This window comes from Crassostrea angulata, chromosome 2 (genome assembly GCF_025612915.1).
Source record: "Crassostrea angulata isolate pt1a10 chromosome 2, ASM2561291v2, whole genome shotgun sequence".
In the NCBI taxonomy this organism is placed as follows: domain Eukaryota; kingdom Metazoa; phylum Mollusca; class Bivalvia; order Ostreida; family Ostreidae; genus Magallana; species Magallana angulata.
This window is the reverse complement of record NC_069112.1, coordinates 4823518-4836750: the sequence shown is the minus strand read 5'-3', so window position 1 is coordinate 4836750 and position 13233 is coordinate 4823518. Positions and strand designations below refer to the sequence as shown.

The following is a 13233-nucleotide window of genomic DNA, read 5'->3' as shown; positions in this document are numbered from 1 at the left end:
CACAACAATCTATAACAACAAGGTAATTCAATACACACAACAATTTACAACAACAAGGTAATTCAATACACACAACAATTTACAACAACAAGGTAATTCAATACACACAACAATCTACAACCAAACAACTCAGTATTTACATAAACAATAATAAAGACATTAGTATTTGTTTGAAGTGCTTGTCATATAATTCCCTAGTAGATAAGAAATTATTTGCAAAATTTCATTAAATGCTTACTTAAATCTCAAGGCATTCTATCTCTTTTAGAAAGCAATAATTAGAAATCCCCTTGACTTAGTAGTTCTAGTTCCGGACTATTTACCTGTGTGTCAGTGAACAGGAAGGTGGTGTGTGTGTTCTGGACCCCGGCGTAGTGATACAGCTTCTTCAGGTCGTCATGGAACTCGGCGTAGCCATAGCCTCGACTCAACTCAATCTGTACACACTTGTAGGAGCAGATGTGGGAGGCCAGTCTGGGGGGAAATAAGTATACACATAAATATCTATATACACATGTAGGAGGCAAGCCTGATCAAATAATTTATATAAAAATAGTTCAATTACTCCCATACAATAATACATACACTTACTTAGCCTTAATTGTCCAACCAAGATTATACCTTTATAAACCCTATATATGAATGAATTAAAAATTTATTCCTACATTTATTATTCAAAACTCAAAGGATTTGACAATCCACTGCTTTAATTACCTGGTCAGTGACTGTTTGCCTGTGCCCCCGACTCCGACCAGCAGGGCGTTTCCTCGGTCCTGACGAATCATGCGGGCGATACGAGAGACGTGCTCAATGGCGTCCAGGAAAAACACAAGCTTCATCTCCTTGGAGGAGTTCATGTTGAAATCGTCCAGATACTGTAAACAGCAGAGGCAGAGGGTGAATGGGCAAACAGATAAACGGAATATCACAATTGTTTTGATCATGCACCAGTCTGATACCATCCGGATTTTGATACATCCAAGCTATACAGCAGCTTTTTAAGGCCAATATACCATTCCTTACTTATATCACAGTTTCTTCAATATAACAAATCAATTGTATTGAAAGTAAGACATCCCCCTTACATACACAAAAAGACTTACATCCTGTAGTACATTGGTCAGTTTCTTCATGTCGCTCAGCTCCTCGTAGATCCTGTCCGCTCTCTCCGCGCCGAGCTTGATGAAGTCTCCAAAGATGATCGGATGTGTGGTGAAACTGTCCGCCTCCACATTCTGGGTACAAGACATCAATATATCATACCGAGATCAATCAAATCATATTTTATTTAATCAACTACCTATATACTCCTGGTTTTTAATCCTTCTTTAAATGTTATTTCAGGTACAGTATTTGTTTGCTTTGCATACTAGGATGTAGTAATATGATGGAGAAAAGAATTCAACAATTCAAGCTACTCACCACTCAGAAGAGTTTACTATCCATCATCTAGCATAAAGTGAAAGTACTTCTAAATGTCTACATAGAACTGATATTTATAATTACACTACAGATCAAGACACTCACCTCCCCAAAGTGTTTACTGGCCATCTCAGCCAGCATAGTGTGGAAGTACTTCTTGTCCTCGTTGTTGATGAGTCGGTCGTGGAACACGCGCATCGACTCGTGACAGAACAGTCGGAACACCTGCTTCCCGTCCCTGATCACGCCAGTGTCCGCCTGCAGCAGACCTGGTGAAAAAGAAACGGAGAGAAAAAGGTGAGACGGGACAACACGTACAATATATTGATAAACCACTGGAAAACAGCACTAAAGAAATTCAGAGGTCAGGCAAAAATATACATATTTATTCTTAAACATAAGGAACGCGAAACAGCTGAAAATTCAGTCTTAAGCAAAAATCAATGAAGCAATGCATTATATGAACACAATACCATTATTGTCCAAAAAATCAGGTCATTATTGTAATCTACTGGCCTATTGTCTTTTGAAAGAGTTGTTAATTTTACCCTCATTACTTTAGAACAAGAGTTTCAAAATGCTGATTTAATTAGCTAAATAAAGGTATCAATTTTTGTTTTTTGCAAACTGTAATTATAATTTTCAAAAGAACTTTCAACGTAATATGTTTCCTATTGAGTTTCAATCAAAATTTTCTAAAGAGTTTTAATGGTCTCCATGTCAAACTAAGAATAGTACATTAAAGGAAGTCAAACTTGATCAGTTAGAGCTAACCTTGGATACACTTGGACAGATCACGCAGGTTAAAGACGTAGTGAGATTTGGCGGGAGTGGGGAGGAGGTCGGTCGACATCCTGCCGTAAATCTCCACGGCAGCCTGACAAATCGGTTCTGTTGTCTGACGCACAGCGGTCGGGAAGTCCATGAAAAACCCAGCCAGGATTTGCTGCAAAAAATTAAATCCAATTAATTAATTGTTTCTACAAATGGAAATCAAAGCATTTACTTAGAGAATTGATAATTATGTACAATGCAGGTAACTTCATATTTTTTTAAATTTCAATTCTCAGGCATATATATACAAATCAACAAGTTAGACCAAGCATACTTGGATCAGATATTTATACAAGACTGGACAGTGTCCTTACCATGAACATGTGTTTGAGGCTGTGTTCTGAGGGAGGGGGGATGGACAACATGGCTAAGTGACGGAAGAATCGCGGAGAGACAGGGTTCCTTCCTCCACCAGGGGGCGCACAGGCCGCGGATAGTGTCACATCCTGTAAAGAATAGCGTCACAATTATACATCAAAATATTACTATAGAAATTTTAAATCAGAAACTATTTTATGAAATATTAGAAAAACAATACATAAGAAAATTTCATACCAAATGTGTAAGACAGGCATAAAATTCACCATCAGTGTTAAAAAAAATATTCTCCCTAAATAAACTTACAAAGTTTTTTTTAAAATGAGAGTCTCTGTTTTAAGCAAACATTTCAGCTTATGGGCGATACATAGGTCTTTTTATCAGAGCAGGTTGCTAACATTTGTGCTTACTAACAACATGAAAACGCAGACATTGGGAACTCTCCGGCAAGCACTTATCTAGTAGGAGTGTCTGCTCTGCTAAACAAGCCCCTGGTGTATGTAACCTAAAACTAATGTATGTAACCTAAAACTAATGTATGTAACCTAAAACTAATGTATGTAACTAAAATATTAAAATAAACAGAAGAATGTCTTATATGGATTTCCTTCCAGAAGAGTTTTTCTCGGTCGTACATTCCGCCGAAGTCCTGGTACTGTCTCAACAGTTCAATGGGTGGCTGAGAGCCGTAAGTGTCCAGTTTAGGCATGTTCAAATCGTCCCCAAAGATTATCACCCGCTTGCCCAGCGGGGCACCGATCACATTCTTCCTGCGTTTCTCCAGCTTCCCTTCAATCATTTCCTGGGTTCTCTTACTGCTGGTCTGAGCCGAGAAGTTGATGAACTGTGGCACGTAGTCGGCTTTCTCAGCAATTCCGTTCAGGAGTCCTCTAGCAACTACAGACTGTCAAACAAACAAATTGGTATATTAATATTGTAATACTTTCTCGTGAATTTAGTACATCCAAACATTATTTGAAACTTTGTTAATCTTGTCTTACCAGATAAGAATTATGCATGTAAAAATTGCTACTTTGTTCTTAAAAATTAATACAGATTATTGAATGAATTATATTTAAATGGCAAACATTTCTATAACCTGTTTTTACAATCTTACCTTTCCGACACCTGTTCCACCTGTGTACAGCACGGAGTGATTGACGGAAAGGAACTTCTCCAGCAGGTAGCCGAACCTGACGGTGTCCACGGTGGGGACCAACATCTCAAAGAACGGCACCTCCTTATCGTACTTGAAGGGAGGGACGATCTTCTCCCACAGGTCCATGCGGCGCGTCTCAAAGTCCATGTAACAGCTCCACAAGTCGCCGGCATTGGGCAGCTGTCAAATAGAGGGGGTGTCAAAAGTAAGGTCATTTCATCTAATAAAGGGGAGTCAAAAGTAGGGTCATTTTATTTAATAAAGGGTGTGTCAAAAGTATGAATATTTTATGAAGTACAGGATGTGTCAAAATATAATCACTTTATCAAATTAGGAGGTTTCAGTTCATCAAGTACAGACAGTGTTAAAAGTATGATCACCTCATAAAAAACAGGAGTAGATGTCTAAATTATGATTCCATTATCTAACATTAAGGAAGTACAAACCTTGGCATCTCCATTGTCCTCAAACTGCTGTCTGACGAACGTATCGAACGCATCCCAGTAATTCTCGGTGATGTTCCCGCCGATACACCACAGGTAGCAGAACACGAACGTCGTTCACAGGATCGGGTTTAGCTTGTTCATGTCCTGGTTCAAGTCCGGTCCGCCGCGACGGAACAAGAGGGACTCCAGGAGACGGCACAGCGTGGTCACCTTACTGATGTCCACCTGTACACAGGTAAATATTAAACAGGATTACACAGGTAATAATTACAGTAGTTATGATCAAGATGGTATTATCATATATGACACAGGTAAAAAAAATTCTATAGGTAAAAAGGTAAAACACACAGGTAAAACCAGTATTACTTTACAGAAGAAGAAAGGTGAGTTTCATTCTAATTATACAACAAAAATATAATGCAGCAAACTTCGATTGTAGCCAATACATACATTAACTGACCCAATGATTACTGTAATACATGTTTTAATGGATTCAATAAAAATCCACAAAAAGACATAGAGCATTACCTGGTTGATGCTCTGCTGACACTTCTTCCGGATGAATGTCAATCCGTCATCCACATATCGGACAAACAGATCCAGAATGTACTCGCGAATCTCATCCTTCACTTTATCCGCGTATCCATTCATCCACGTCTGGGTGAAGGGCAGCCACTTCAGCTCCTCTGGGTCCACAAACACCATGCCACACCTGTACAGGTAAAAGTAAACATGTGGACAGGTAAAATGAACATATTATACCTGTGCAGATCATTTCTTTTATCATATTTAAATACTTATTAATAAAATCACAATCTCTATAAATATTAAGCTTTAAAAAAGTGGATGCATGTCGTGTGCAATTACATATACTTCTGTACCATTTTCCAAATCCACTTACATTTTTATTAACTTTGTTACACAATATTGAACAATTTTTTTTGCAAAAAAGATATTACAGCTGTCAGTAAAGTTTCATCTGATACTTTTTCTGACATACTGGTATACAAAATCTTCATAAACTTTGTTAAACATTTCCTATTAACCATACTCCTATTTCAACAGTCACTTTAATTATCAAACTATTTGTCTTAACAATGGACATCAAACAACATGAGTATGTAAGAGTGGAACTTTACCTGCTAACAGTGGCAGGGGAGGCGACTGCGAGGTCCTGGACCTCAAACAACATGTGTATGTAGGGGGTGAACTTGATCCTCTCACTGTTGGCCAGACACAACATCTTGTTGTCATCCAGTACTGTGTTCATGTTCTCAATCCAAAGGGCGTCGACCGGGCCGTCACACACCACCCAGTGGTGGTCCATGGAGGTGTCCTGAATATGGAGAAAGAGAGAGAAATAATAGAGAATGTTCTCAGGGGGTCACACACCACCCAGTGGTGGTCCATAGAGGTGTCCTACACAAAAATAGAGAGACAAGTATAGAGATCTATATTCTATAAAACTTTTTACATGCTTGGAGAGATGCTTTGACAGTTATGGTCATGATAATTGAATTATCCCCCAACCTTTATCAATATCAGACCTTTAAACGAGTTAAACCCCATTACAGACTCCTCTAGGGTCAGCCTGCGATTGTCCACACATTGTCTGACTTTCCTGAGTACTTCCCTCCTTCTCCTTCAACAATCTCAGACTTCCACATACCTGTACACATTGTCAGAATACACCTGATTTCTTCCCCTCCCCGTAACAATGTTAAACTCAAACCCCCTCACTTCTACCTACCTGTACACAGGATCGGACGGTCATGGCCATGAGTCCGTCGGACCACTCAAGCGTGAGTTTGTTGATGCCCCCGTACAGTTCCTCCATGGTGATAGACTTGGGGTTGAGGACGTGGGTGTGACACGGCTGGTAGAACGGGTTCTCTACCCCCGCCGCGTGGAGATTGGTCAACGTGTCCTGTAACACCTGTAACAGAGAGAGACAGGTAACTCAGGTGTGTCACAACACACAGACATGCTCAGGTAAGTCAAAGAACTCTCAACTCACTTAGCAGGAATAAATATAACTTCTCCTAGCATGAGGCAATTGCTGAATCCTTTATATGATACTAATCACATGATATGCCCTTTTCTCCAATTAACATGTACACCAAGGCACTTTCTAAGGAATTTTTTTGTTGCTGTTTTTCCCTAATTATGAATCAGATGAACACGAAGGCAGTTGAAAAAATTGAAATAAAAACCTCCATATTTTCACATACTCATAATCATACTGTAGACCCAGATTTGTCAACTTTGACCTTTGACCTACCGTGTAGCAGGTGGTTTTTCCCCCGCCTGTGGGCCCCACCAACATGACCCCGTGGCGGACCTCAATGGTCTCGTAGAACTGGATGATCTTCTTGATCTGCGTTTGGATGATCTGGAGTTTCTTGGTCTCCACCACGTTCTTGATCTCCTCCTCCAGACGGCCGTAGTCGTGCTCTGGAATCTCCACTCCAGGGAACAAGTCCTGCAGGATGGCCTACAAAGGAAAAAATACAATCATAACAACGCTATTCTTATCCAAGCACTATTTTTAAAACATGGATATCCTTAACAGACACTGTCTACCAAATCTGCATTGGTGAAGTTTTTCAGGCAATTTGTCCTCTGATATGACAATCAAAAGAAATATTGATAAATTTTAATCTTAATTGCAGCCATTTTTTAAAATTTTGGATCAAAGAAAAAATCATTTCTTTATCATAGACTAGCGTAAAAGGTAAGGAAATTGTTATACATTATCATATGTACAAGAAAATCCATTGGCAAAAAACTACCAGAGGGTTGAAACAACCATTGATTTGACAATACATGAAAATTTGCCCCCAGACATTCAACTATCATGTACATACCTGGAAGAGAGATGCGTCCTGCTTGAGGAACTTGGGGAGGTTGCTGTCCCTGAGGGCGCGAATCAGCACCACGTCCTCGTTCTTGTCGGGGTTCTGTCGCTTCAGCGCCCCCGCCATCACCAGCACCGACTTGACCGCCCGCATCCCGAAGTCGTAGTGGTCCTGCTGAGACAGCTGCTCACTGCACAGCTTGTACATCTGTACCATCTTCTTGGCGAGGTTCTTGGAGGACTCGAAACCCTCCGAGTAAAGGATCACCTCAGCGATCAGGGCTAGAGAAAGATAAAAGCATTAAAAGAGCTAAAGAGAGGGAGAAAAAAACGATCTGTTCAGCAATTAGAGAGAAATATTAATGAATGGTACAGAAATATTTTCTTATACAACGAATAAGAAACTGTAGATTCCTAATCAAATGCAAGAAATTATTAATATCTCTTTAAAATTGCGAAAAACAAATCTCATGGATTTTTAAATCCAGGTTTTATTTTTCAGACAGATGTAAACTAAATAAGTCTTTGTGAAAACTTGACTTTTGCAATTTTATATTCTTGCCCACTGTTTCAAAATGGTTGAATCAAGGAAATAAGTACTCGCGTAAAATAAGGAATCCACAGTAGTCAGTCTGCTAAGTCTAATTTAATTGAACATATTTTATTGAATTAGTAAAGTTTACCATAGTCAGGCACCATCATAGAGATAGGCCTGAACAGGGCCTTCAGGTTGTCGGGTAACTCTGTTCTCCCGGCGTACCCAGGGTTCATGGTGATGAAGGCGGCGCAGGTCATCACCAGTTTGATCTCGCGACCCTCAAACATGAAGCGGGAGACCTTGGCGGCCTTGGCGTTACGGCTGGTGATCAGCTGCTGGGCGATCACGGAGAGCACCTCAATGTCAATACGGTTAAACTCGTCAAAACAACACCAGGCACCTGACTGAGCCAGACCGGAGAAGAACCGACCCATCATCTGGAGAGAAAAGCAGGCAAGGTATTAAAACGGAGAATTTAATTGACCAAAAAATAAAAGGAACATCATCTTATGAGAAAAATAGCAGTTTTACATGAGTTCTATCAGCTTGAAATGTGTCCTTACTTTTCAGTATGATCATCAAAACGTGACTTGACTTTTACAAATTTTTAATCCACAAAAATAGCTTCATGCACATTTAATAATCTTACAAACTTAATTGCACAAAGATGAAATTTTTAAATTATTTTGAGACAACCACAATATACGTATGATTTATCTAATATAGGGACACCTACCTTGTAGTCGAGACCATCGGAGCAGTTGAACACCACACACTGTTTGGCGAGCGACTTGGCGAGATCCTTGGTGGTCTCTGTCTTTCCTGTCCCTGCAGGGCCGGCCGGGGCACCACCCAGATCTAACTGTAGGGCTCCCATCAAACACAGGTAACAACGATCAGTGAGGGGGGTGATGACGAGACGAGGCGACGCCCCGAGATACTCGTAGCCATACACGTACAGCGAGTTGGACATCCTCACCACACAGTTGTCCATCTCGAGATCCCAGTAATATCTCAGCTGTTTCTGCCACTCAAAGTTAGTCACTGTGTCCACCTTGGAGGCGACCATTCCCGTGATCATATCTCGTCCATGGACGTCAATTGTGATCAGGGCACACAGGTTCGCTCGAGCGAGTTTGGGGATTTCCCCTCTCACAATGCTGGCCAACTCATTCAGATCCTACACAAACAAAGGAAATGGACGTTAGTCTCAATACTGATAGTTTTTAATGGCTTGTCTAATTCATTGGAAAGATAATTAATCTTTCTGGATTACCCCCATGACATTTTCTAAATCATTACCTCTACCTTCTTAAACTGATTTCACCTTACTATATCAATGACCTAATACTGGCCTTCATCTTACTGAAGCAATGACCTATAATTGAGGATATGGACATTGACCTTTAACCCTCAAATGACCTACTATCACTGACCTTAAAGTTCTGCTGCTCAAAGTTCCTCATGCCCTCGAGCCTGTCATGGTCCCCCTCCAGGATCTCGGTCACGCTGCGGCACCAGACGATCTGGGACACGGTCAGCACGATCTGTGAGGCGTGTGTCACCACCCACTCAGAGCGGGGGCGCTGTTCGTAGTCCGTCAGCGCAAACTTGACAAGTTTACGTAAATTCTGAAACATGGCTTCCTCCACTTTTCCTAGCCAGTCCTCCACATTCCCTCTGGCCTTCAAACCCTGCAATGAAGAAATATATAGTTTTGTCACTTATTCAAATTTTTTTGGATTATCTGTATGGCCACATACAGGAAATAATGGCTGACATCATTAAAAGGGCAAATTTTTTTCTTCAAGTGCATAACTGTACAGACTATTTTACATAATGTTAAAGGACTTAGTTATGAAATTGCCAATATGGGTTTTGATAATAAATCCAGAGTACTGTTTAAGCTTTTAAATATTTCACTTCAGCAAGAAATGCATTGACTAAATCTTAACCAAATTTGAAAAATACAGACCCAGCACCAAACATTGACGCAGCAGTCACAACAAGACACAGAGTGGCGTACACTGTTTCGTTCCGTACAATGTTCAAACTTTCCATATTATACAAAGTTAGACGTCTTACCCTGCCGAGGCTGACTTTCTCGTTCTCCGGGGAGATCATGGCCAGGATGTCGTTGGTGTACTGTACCTCCTCTGTTGATTAAAACTCACCCATTAAAACTCATCCATTAAAACTCACCCATAAAATCAGGGAAAAGTTATGTAAACTAATTGTTACAGTAAATATGTACGTGTATAAAATTTGGTGAAAATGATGCAAGTTTGTGCAGATTTGATATAGCACAATTTCGAGTGTATTTAGTTACAGATTTGTATGTAAGACATTTTGCAATGTACTTGATTTAGATGAAGCAGAAGCACTGTACAGAATACACAGCCAAATGTATACATTTATGTTAATAATTCAAATCTGATCCCAAATAATATATTTTATCAAAGAACAAAATAATAAAACAATCTATAGAATACAAAAAGGTTTTGTCTCAGCGAGATATCTCACCTTCTGGGTCCTGAGACTGCTGGACACCAAACTCGAGTTTGGCAATGGCGTCGAAGCACTTCCTGAGATGTGGCTGTACAGCGAGCGGGTTCCTGGTCTGAGCCAAAATCTCGAGCAACTCGTCATTGGACAAGAAGTAGAATCTGGAACAATGACAGAAACTTTAAATAAACTCTAAAGAATGACCCTCAATGTAAAATCAAGATTGTCTTCCATGTCATTGCACAGGATATTACTGAACTCAATTTGTGTTGCTGCAGAACATACTTCTTTAATTTTTACAGAAACCTACAGTACATGTATCAAAATTTACACAACAGCCAGTTCTCAGTTTGTTTTGGAAGAGGATTAATGTGTTATTAAGAATATACTGATTATTCTTGCCATAGAATATGCAACTGAATTCAAAGAAAGTATACAACATTACTTCCTTCTTTTAAAACTCTTTAGAATGATAAACCAGTGTGAACAAAATGTACAGCTTGTTAAAATCTGGATAGAGAGATGGTAGAAGTGGAGAGACAGATGGATTCACCTGGCAAACAAGACTCTCTTGGACTCCAGGTAGGCCTCCAGACATTTCTGGATCTGGTCCAGGAGGGCGTTGTTGTTCTGGAAAGTCTCCAACAAACCTGTCAATCATCACATCATAATATAACTTTCATCATTGCAATAACTACCATGATATGAAATTAAGTAGTGTCAATAATCATTGAACAGTTCAGATAGTGAATGGCATACATGGCTTTTACCAATTTTTGTTCATTTAATAAAAGCAACAGATCTGTAAATTTGTGTTATTAGACATTGATTTTCAACATCATTTAATTTCATGGAAAAACAAAACACACATAAATTGATTGTCAATGAATGATAAAACCACAGTATGATAAGTGGCATTACTGACTTCAGTGTCATACAATATATATCCATTTTTTGGCGTGTCACAAAATTTGCGAAAATGAGAAAATGTGTAGCATTTTTAATTTGTGTCAGCCATTTTTTGTTTTATAGAATATAATACAAAATATAATTTATGCGTATTTAATAATTTGCAATTTAAAAGAAATCGGGGAAAACGCATAAATTAGGATATACGTTAATAACTCTTGCTGGTGGTATCCTTACCTGGCTGGGTGGCGGCTCTGATGGCAAGTGGTACCCGGTTGACCTTCCTCATGATGTCCTTGTACGACTTGTCGACCTGCATGAACATCCTGGCCTCCGCAGGAAGCTGTCTCTGGATGTCCGGGGCCGAGAATATACTCTCCAGGTACAGCCAGTTCCTCTGGCAGTTCAACCACTCGTCCTGAAGGGGTGGATCAAAGGATTTATAGTGAATTCAATGTGTGCAATCAGGAGAGGATCAAAGGTATTTTTTTAAAACAAATCAATGTTTATTAGCATTGGAGGATCACATGTTTATCAAAAAATCAATGAGGGTAGTTAATGCTACATCCAGAATTAAATAATCTCAGTTAATGCTTCAGGCCTTATGAAATATTAAGTGGTTCTGCTCACCAGAGTTTTGCCGAACAGTTCCAGATTCCTGAGCCACTCCTCGACCTTTGACTTGATCGGGCCGATGTGACGGGAGCTGGCGATGGTGGCGACATTAATGTTGCTGTCGTCCAGATTCTGTTGGATGTCGTCGGTACCACCCAGAATAAACACATCCTTGGAGTCCTTGTGGGGTAGGACCATGAACTCTGTCGACTTCCACGAATCCTCGACCTACAGCACAGAATAAGAATATTAATACTATTTAATAATATAACACATGTATTTTAAATAAATCATAACTGTAGCAGGTATATTGTTATTGTCATACCTTCTTGAGGATGGCCTCCAGACTGGCCTCTGAGCTGGCCTGGCCTGAGATCTCCTGCAGCGCCTCGCTGTTGCGGAAGGCGTTGATCTCGACGAGTTTGCCAAGGGTGAGAGGGTCCTCGGGGGTGAAGTGGTAGTCTAGGATCTGTTCTATCACCTCCCAATGACGCGGCTTCAGGGTCGGGTTCCTCAGGTCCGTGATTACCGGCAACTGTCAAAGGAACACAACTCAGATTACAGCGGTGACAACAGTATGTCAGGTAACAATGGAGACAGAGAAAAGGGGAACTGTATAAGGGAGGTAAGCCTCAATTAACAGGCACAATGTTGAGATGGTAAGCATCTTCATCGTAAAGTAAGGGAGGTTACTCGGTTAACATCTTATTGGGGTAAAATTGACTTTTTACAATCTGTGAACAGTTTGTTTTCTCTCCTATTTCTGCTTCTTTCTATTCTAAAAACGTGTTTCCAGAGTTAAAGTTCACCCATTGCACTGAATTTTATTCAGCAGAAGCAACAGCCTGCCTTCTCCCTTTGTCCTTTGTTGCTATCTACATCATTAAAAATTTACTTATGACCCAGGGTGGGTGGGGGTGGGGGTTAGGTGGGTGGTCACTTACCCTGTCTCTCATTGTCTCCACCCTCTCCTTCAGCATATTAAGACCATAATTAATTACCTAATTTGGTGCTTTGTTGTGTAGCCTTTGATTGTGTGAGTTCCTGAAATCCTTTAATTTCGTCGTCGGAAAGCTTGGCAAAACGAGTACTTGTTGGCGTTTCTGGGGCTGGCAACCCGGGATCATCGGATTTTTTCAAATCGGCAAATGCCTGTTGGCCGGGTTAATGTTATATCGAAGTCCGAAACGACCATTTCGGATAGAAAATTGTCAAAATCAGAATCAAAACCTTCTAATTTTAATTCTGGCAGGAGGGCTTCATAATTATCCCCACTAAATACTTCAAAATCGCCATATTTTACCGCATCTGATATATCGTCGTTCATGGTGGCTGCATTGGGCGCCTGTAAAGTGCGAAACGAAATCGAAACGAAACGAAACGAAACGAAATCGAACGAAACGAAACGAAACCAATCGAAACGAAACGAAACCAATCGAAATGAAACGAAATCAAACGAAACGAAACCAAAAATCGAAACGAAACGAAACGGAATTTAAACAAAACTAATATCATTTTTGACTACATAAAAGTGAAAATAAATTCATTGAAATAAATTTTTGAACCATAAAATATAACTCCCTGAGTGTATGTTTCAGATTGCCGCTGTAAATTTTTAAGCCGATTATCC

The 13233-nt window shown here is 40.0% G+C and overlaps 1 protein-coding gene across 1 annotated transcript in view; it reads right to left on the bottom strand.

The window, feature by feature from the left end:
- The window catches only part of LOC128170743 (dynein axonemal heavy chain 6-like), a 29814-nt gene extending 17230 nt beyond the window's left edge, over positions 1-12584 (bottom strand). Inside the window, 24 exon segments of the mRNA XM_052836526.1 lie at positions 324-474; positions 715-875; positions 1104-1235; positions 1528-1691; positions 2197-2368; positions 2571-2702; positions 3158-3478; positions 3692-3913; positions 4180-4404; positions 4708-4891; positions 5319-5515; positions 5930-6115; positions 6461-6673; positions 7047-7318; positions 7720-8011; positions 8311-8754; positions 9011-9268; positions 9660-9730; positions 10098-10240; positions 10633-10729; positions 11226-11406; positions 11619-11831; positions 11929-12138; positions 12548-12584. Of these exon segments, the coding sequence (XP_052692486.1) occupies positions 324-474; positions 715-875; positions 1104-1235; positions 1528-1691; positions 2197-2368; positions 2571-2702; positions 3158-3478; positions 3692-3913; positions 4180-4404; positions 4708-4891; positions 5319-5515; positions 5930-6115; positions 6461-6673; positions 7047-7318; positions 7720-8011; positions 8311-8754; positions 9011-9268; positions 9660-9730; positions 10098-10240; positions 10633-10729; positions 11226-11406; positions 11619-11831; positions 11929-12138; positions 12548-12583 (4677 nt within the window). The 5' untranslated portion in view covers position 12584.
- Positions 12585-13233: the final 649 nt, after the last annotated feature.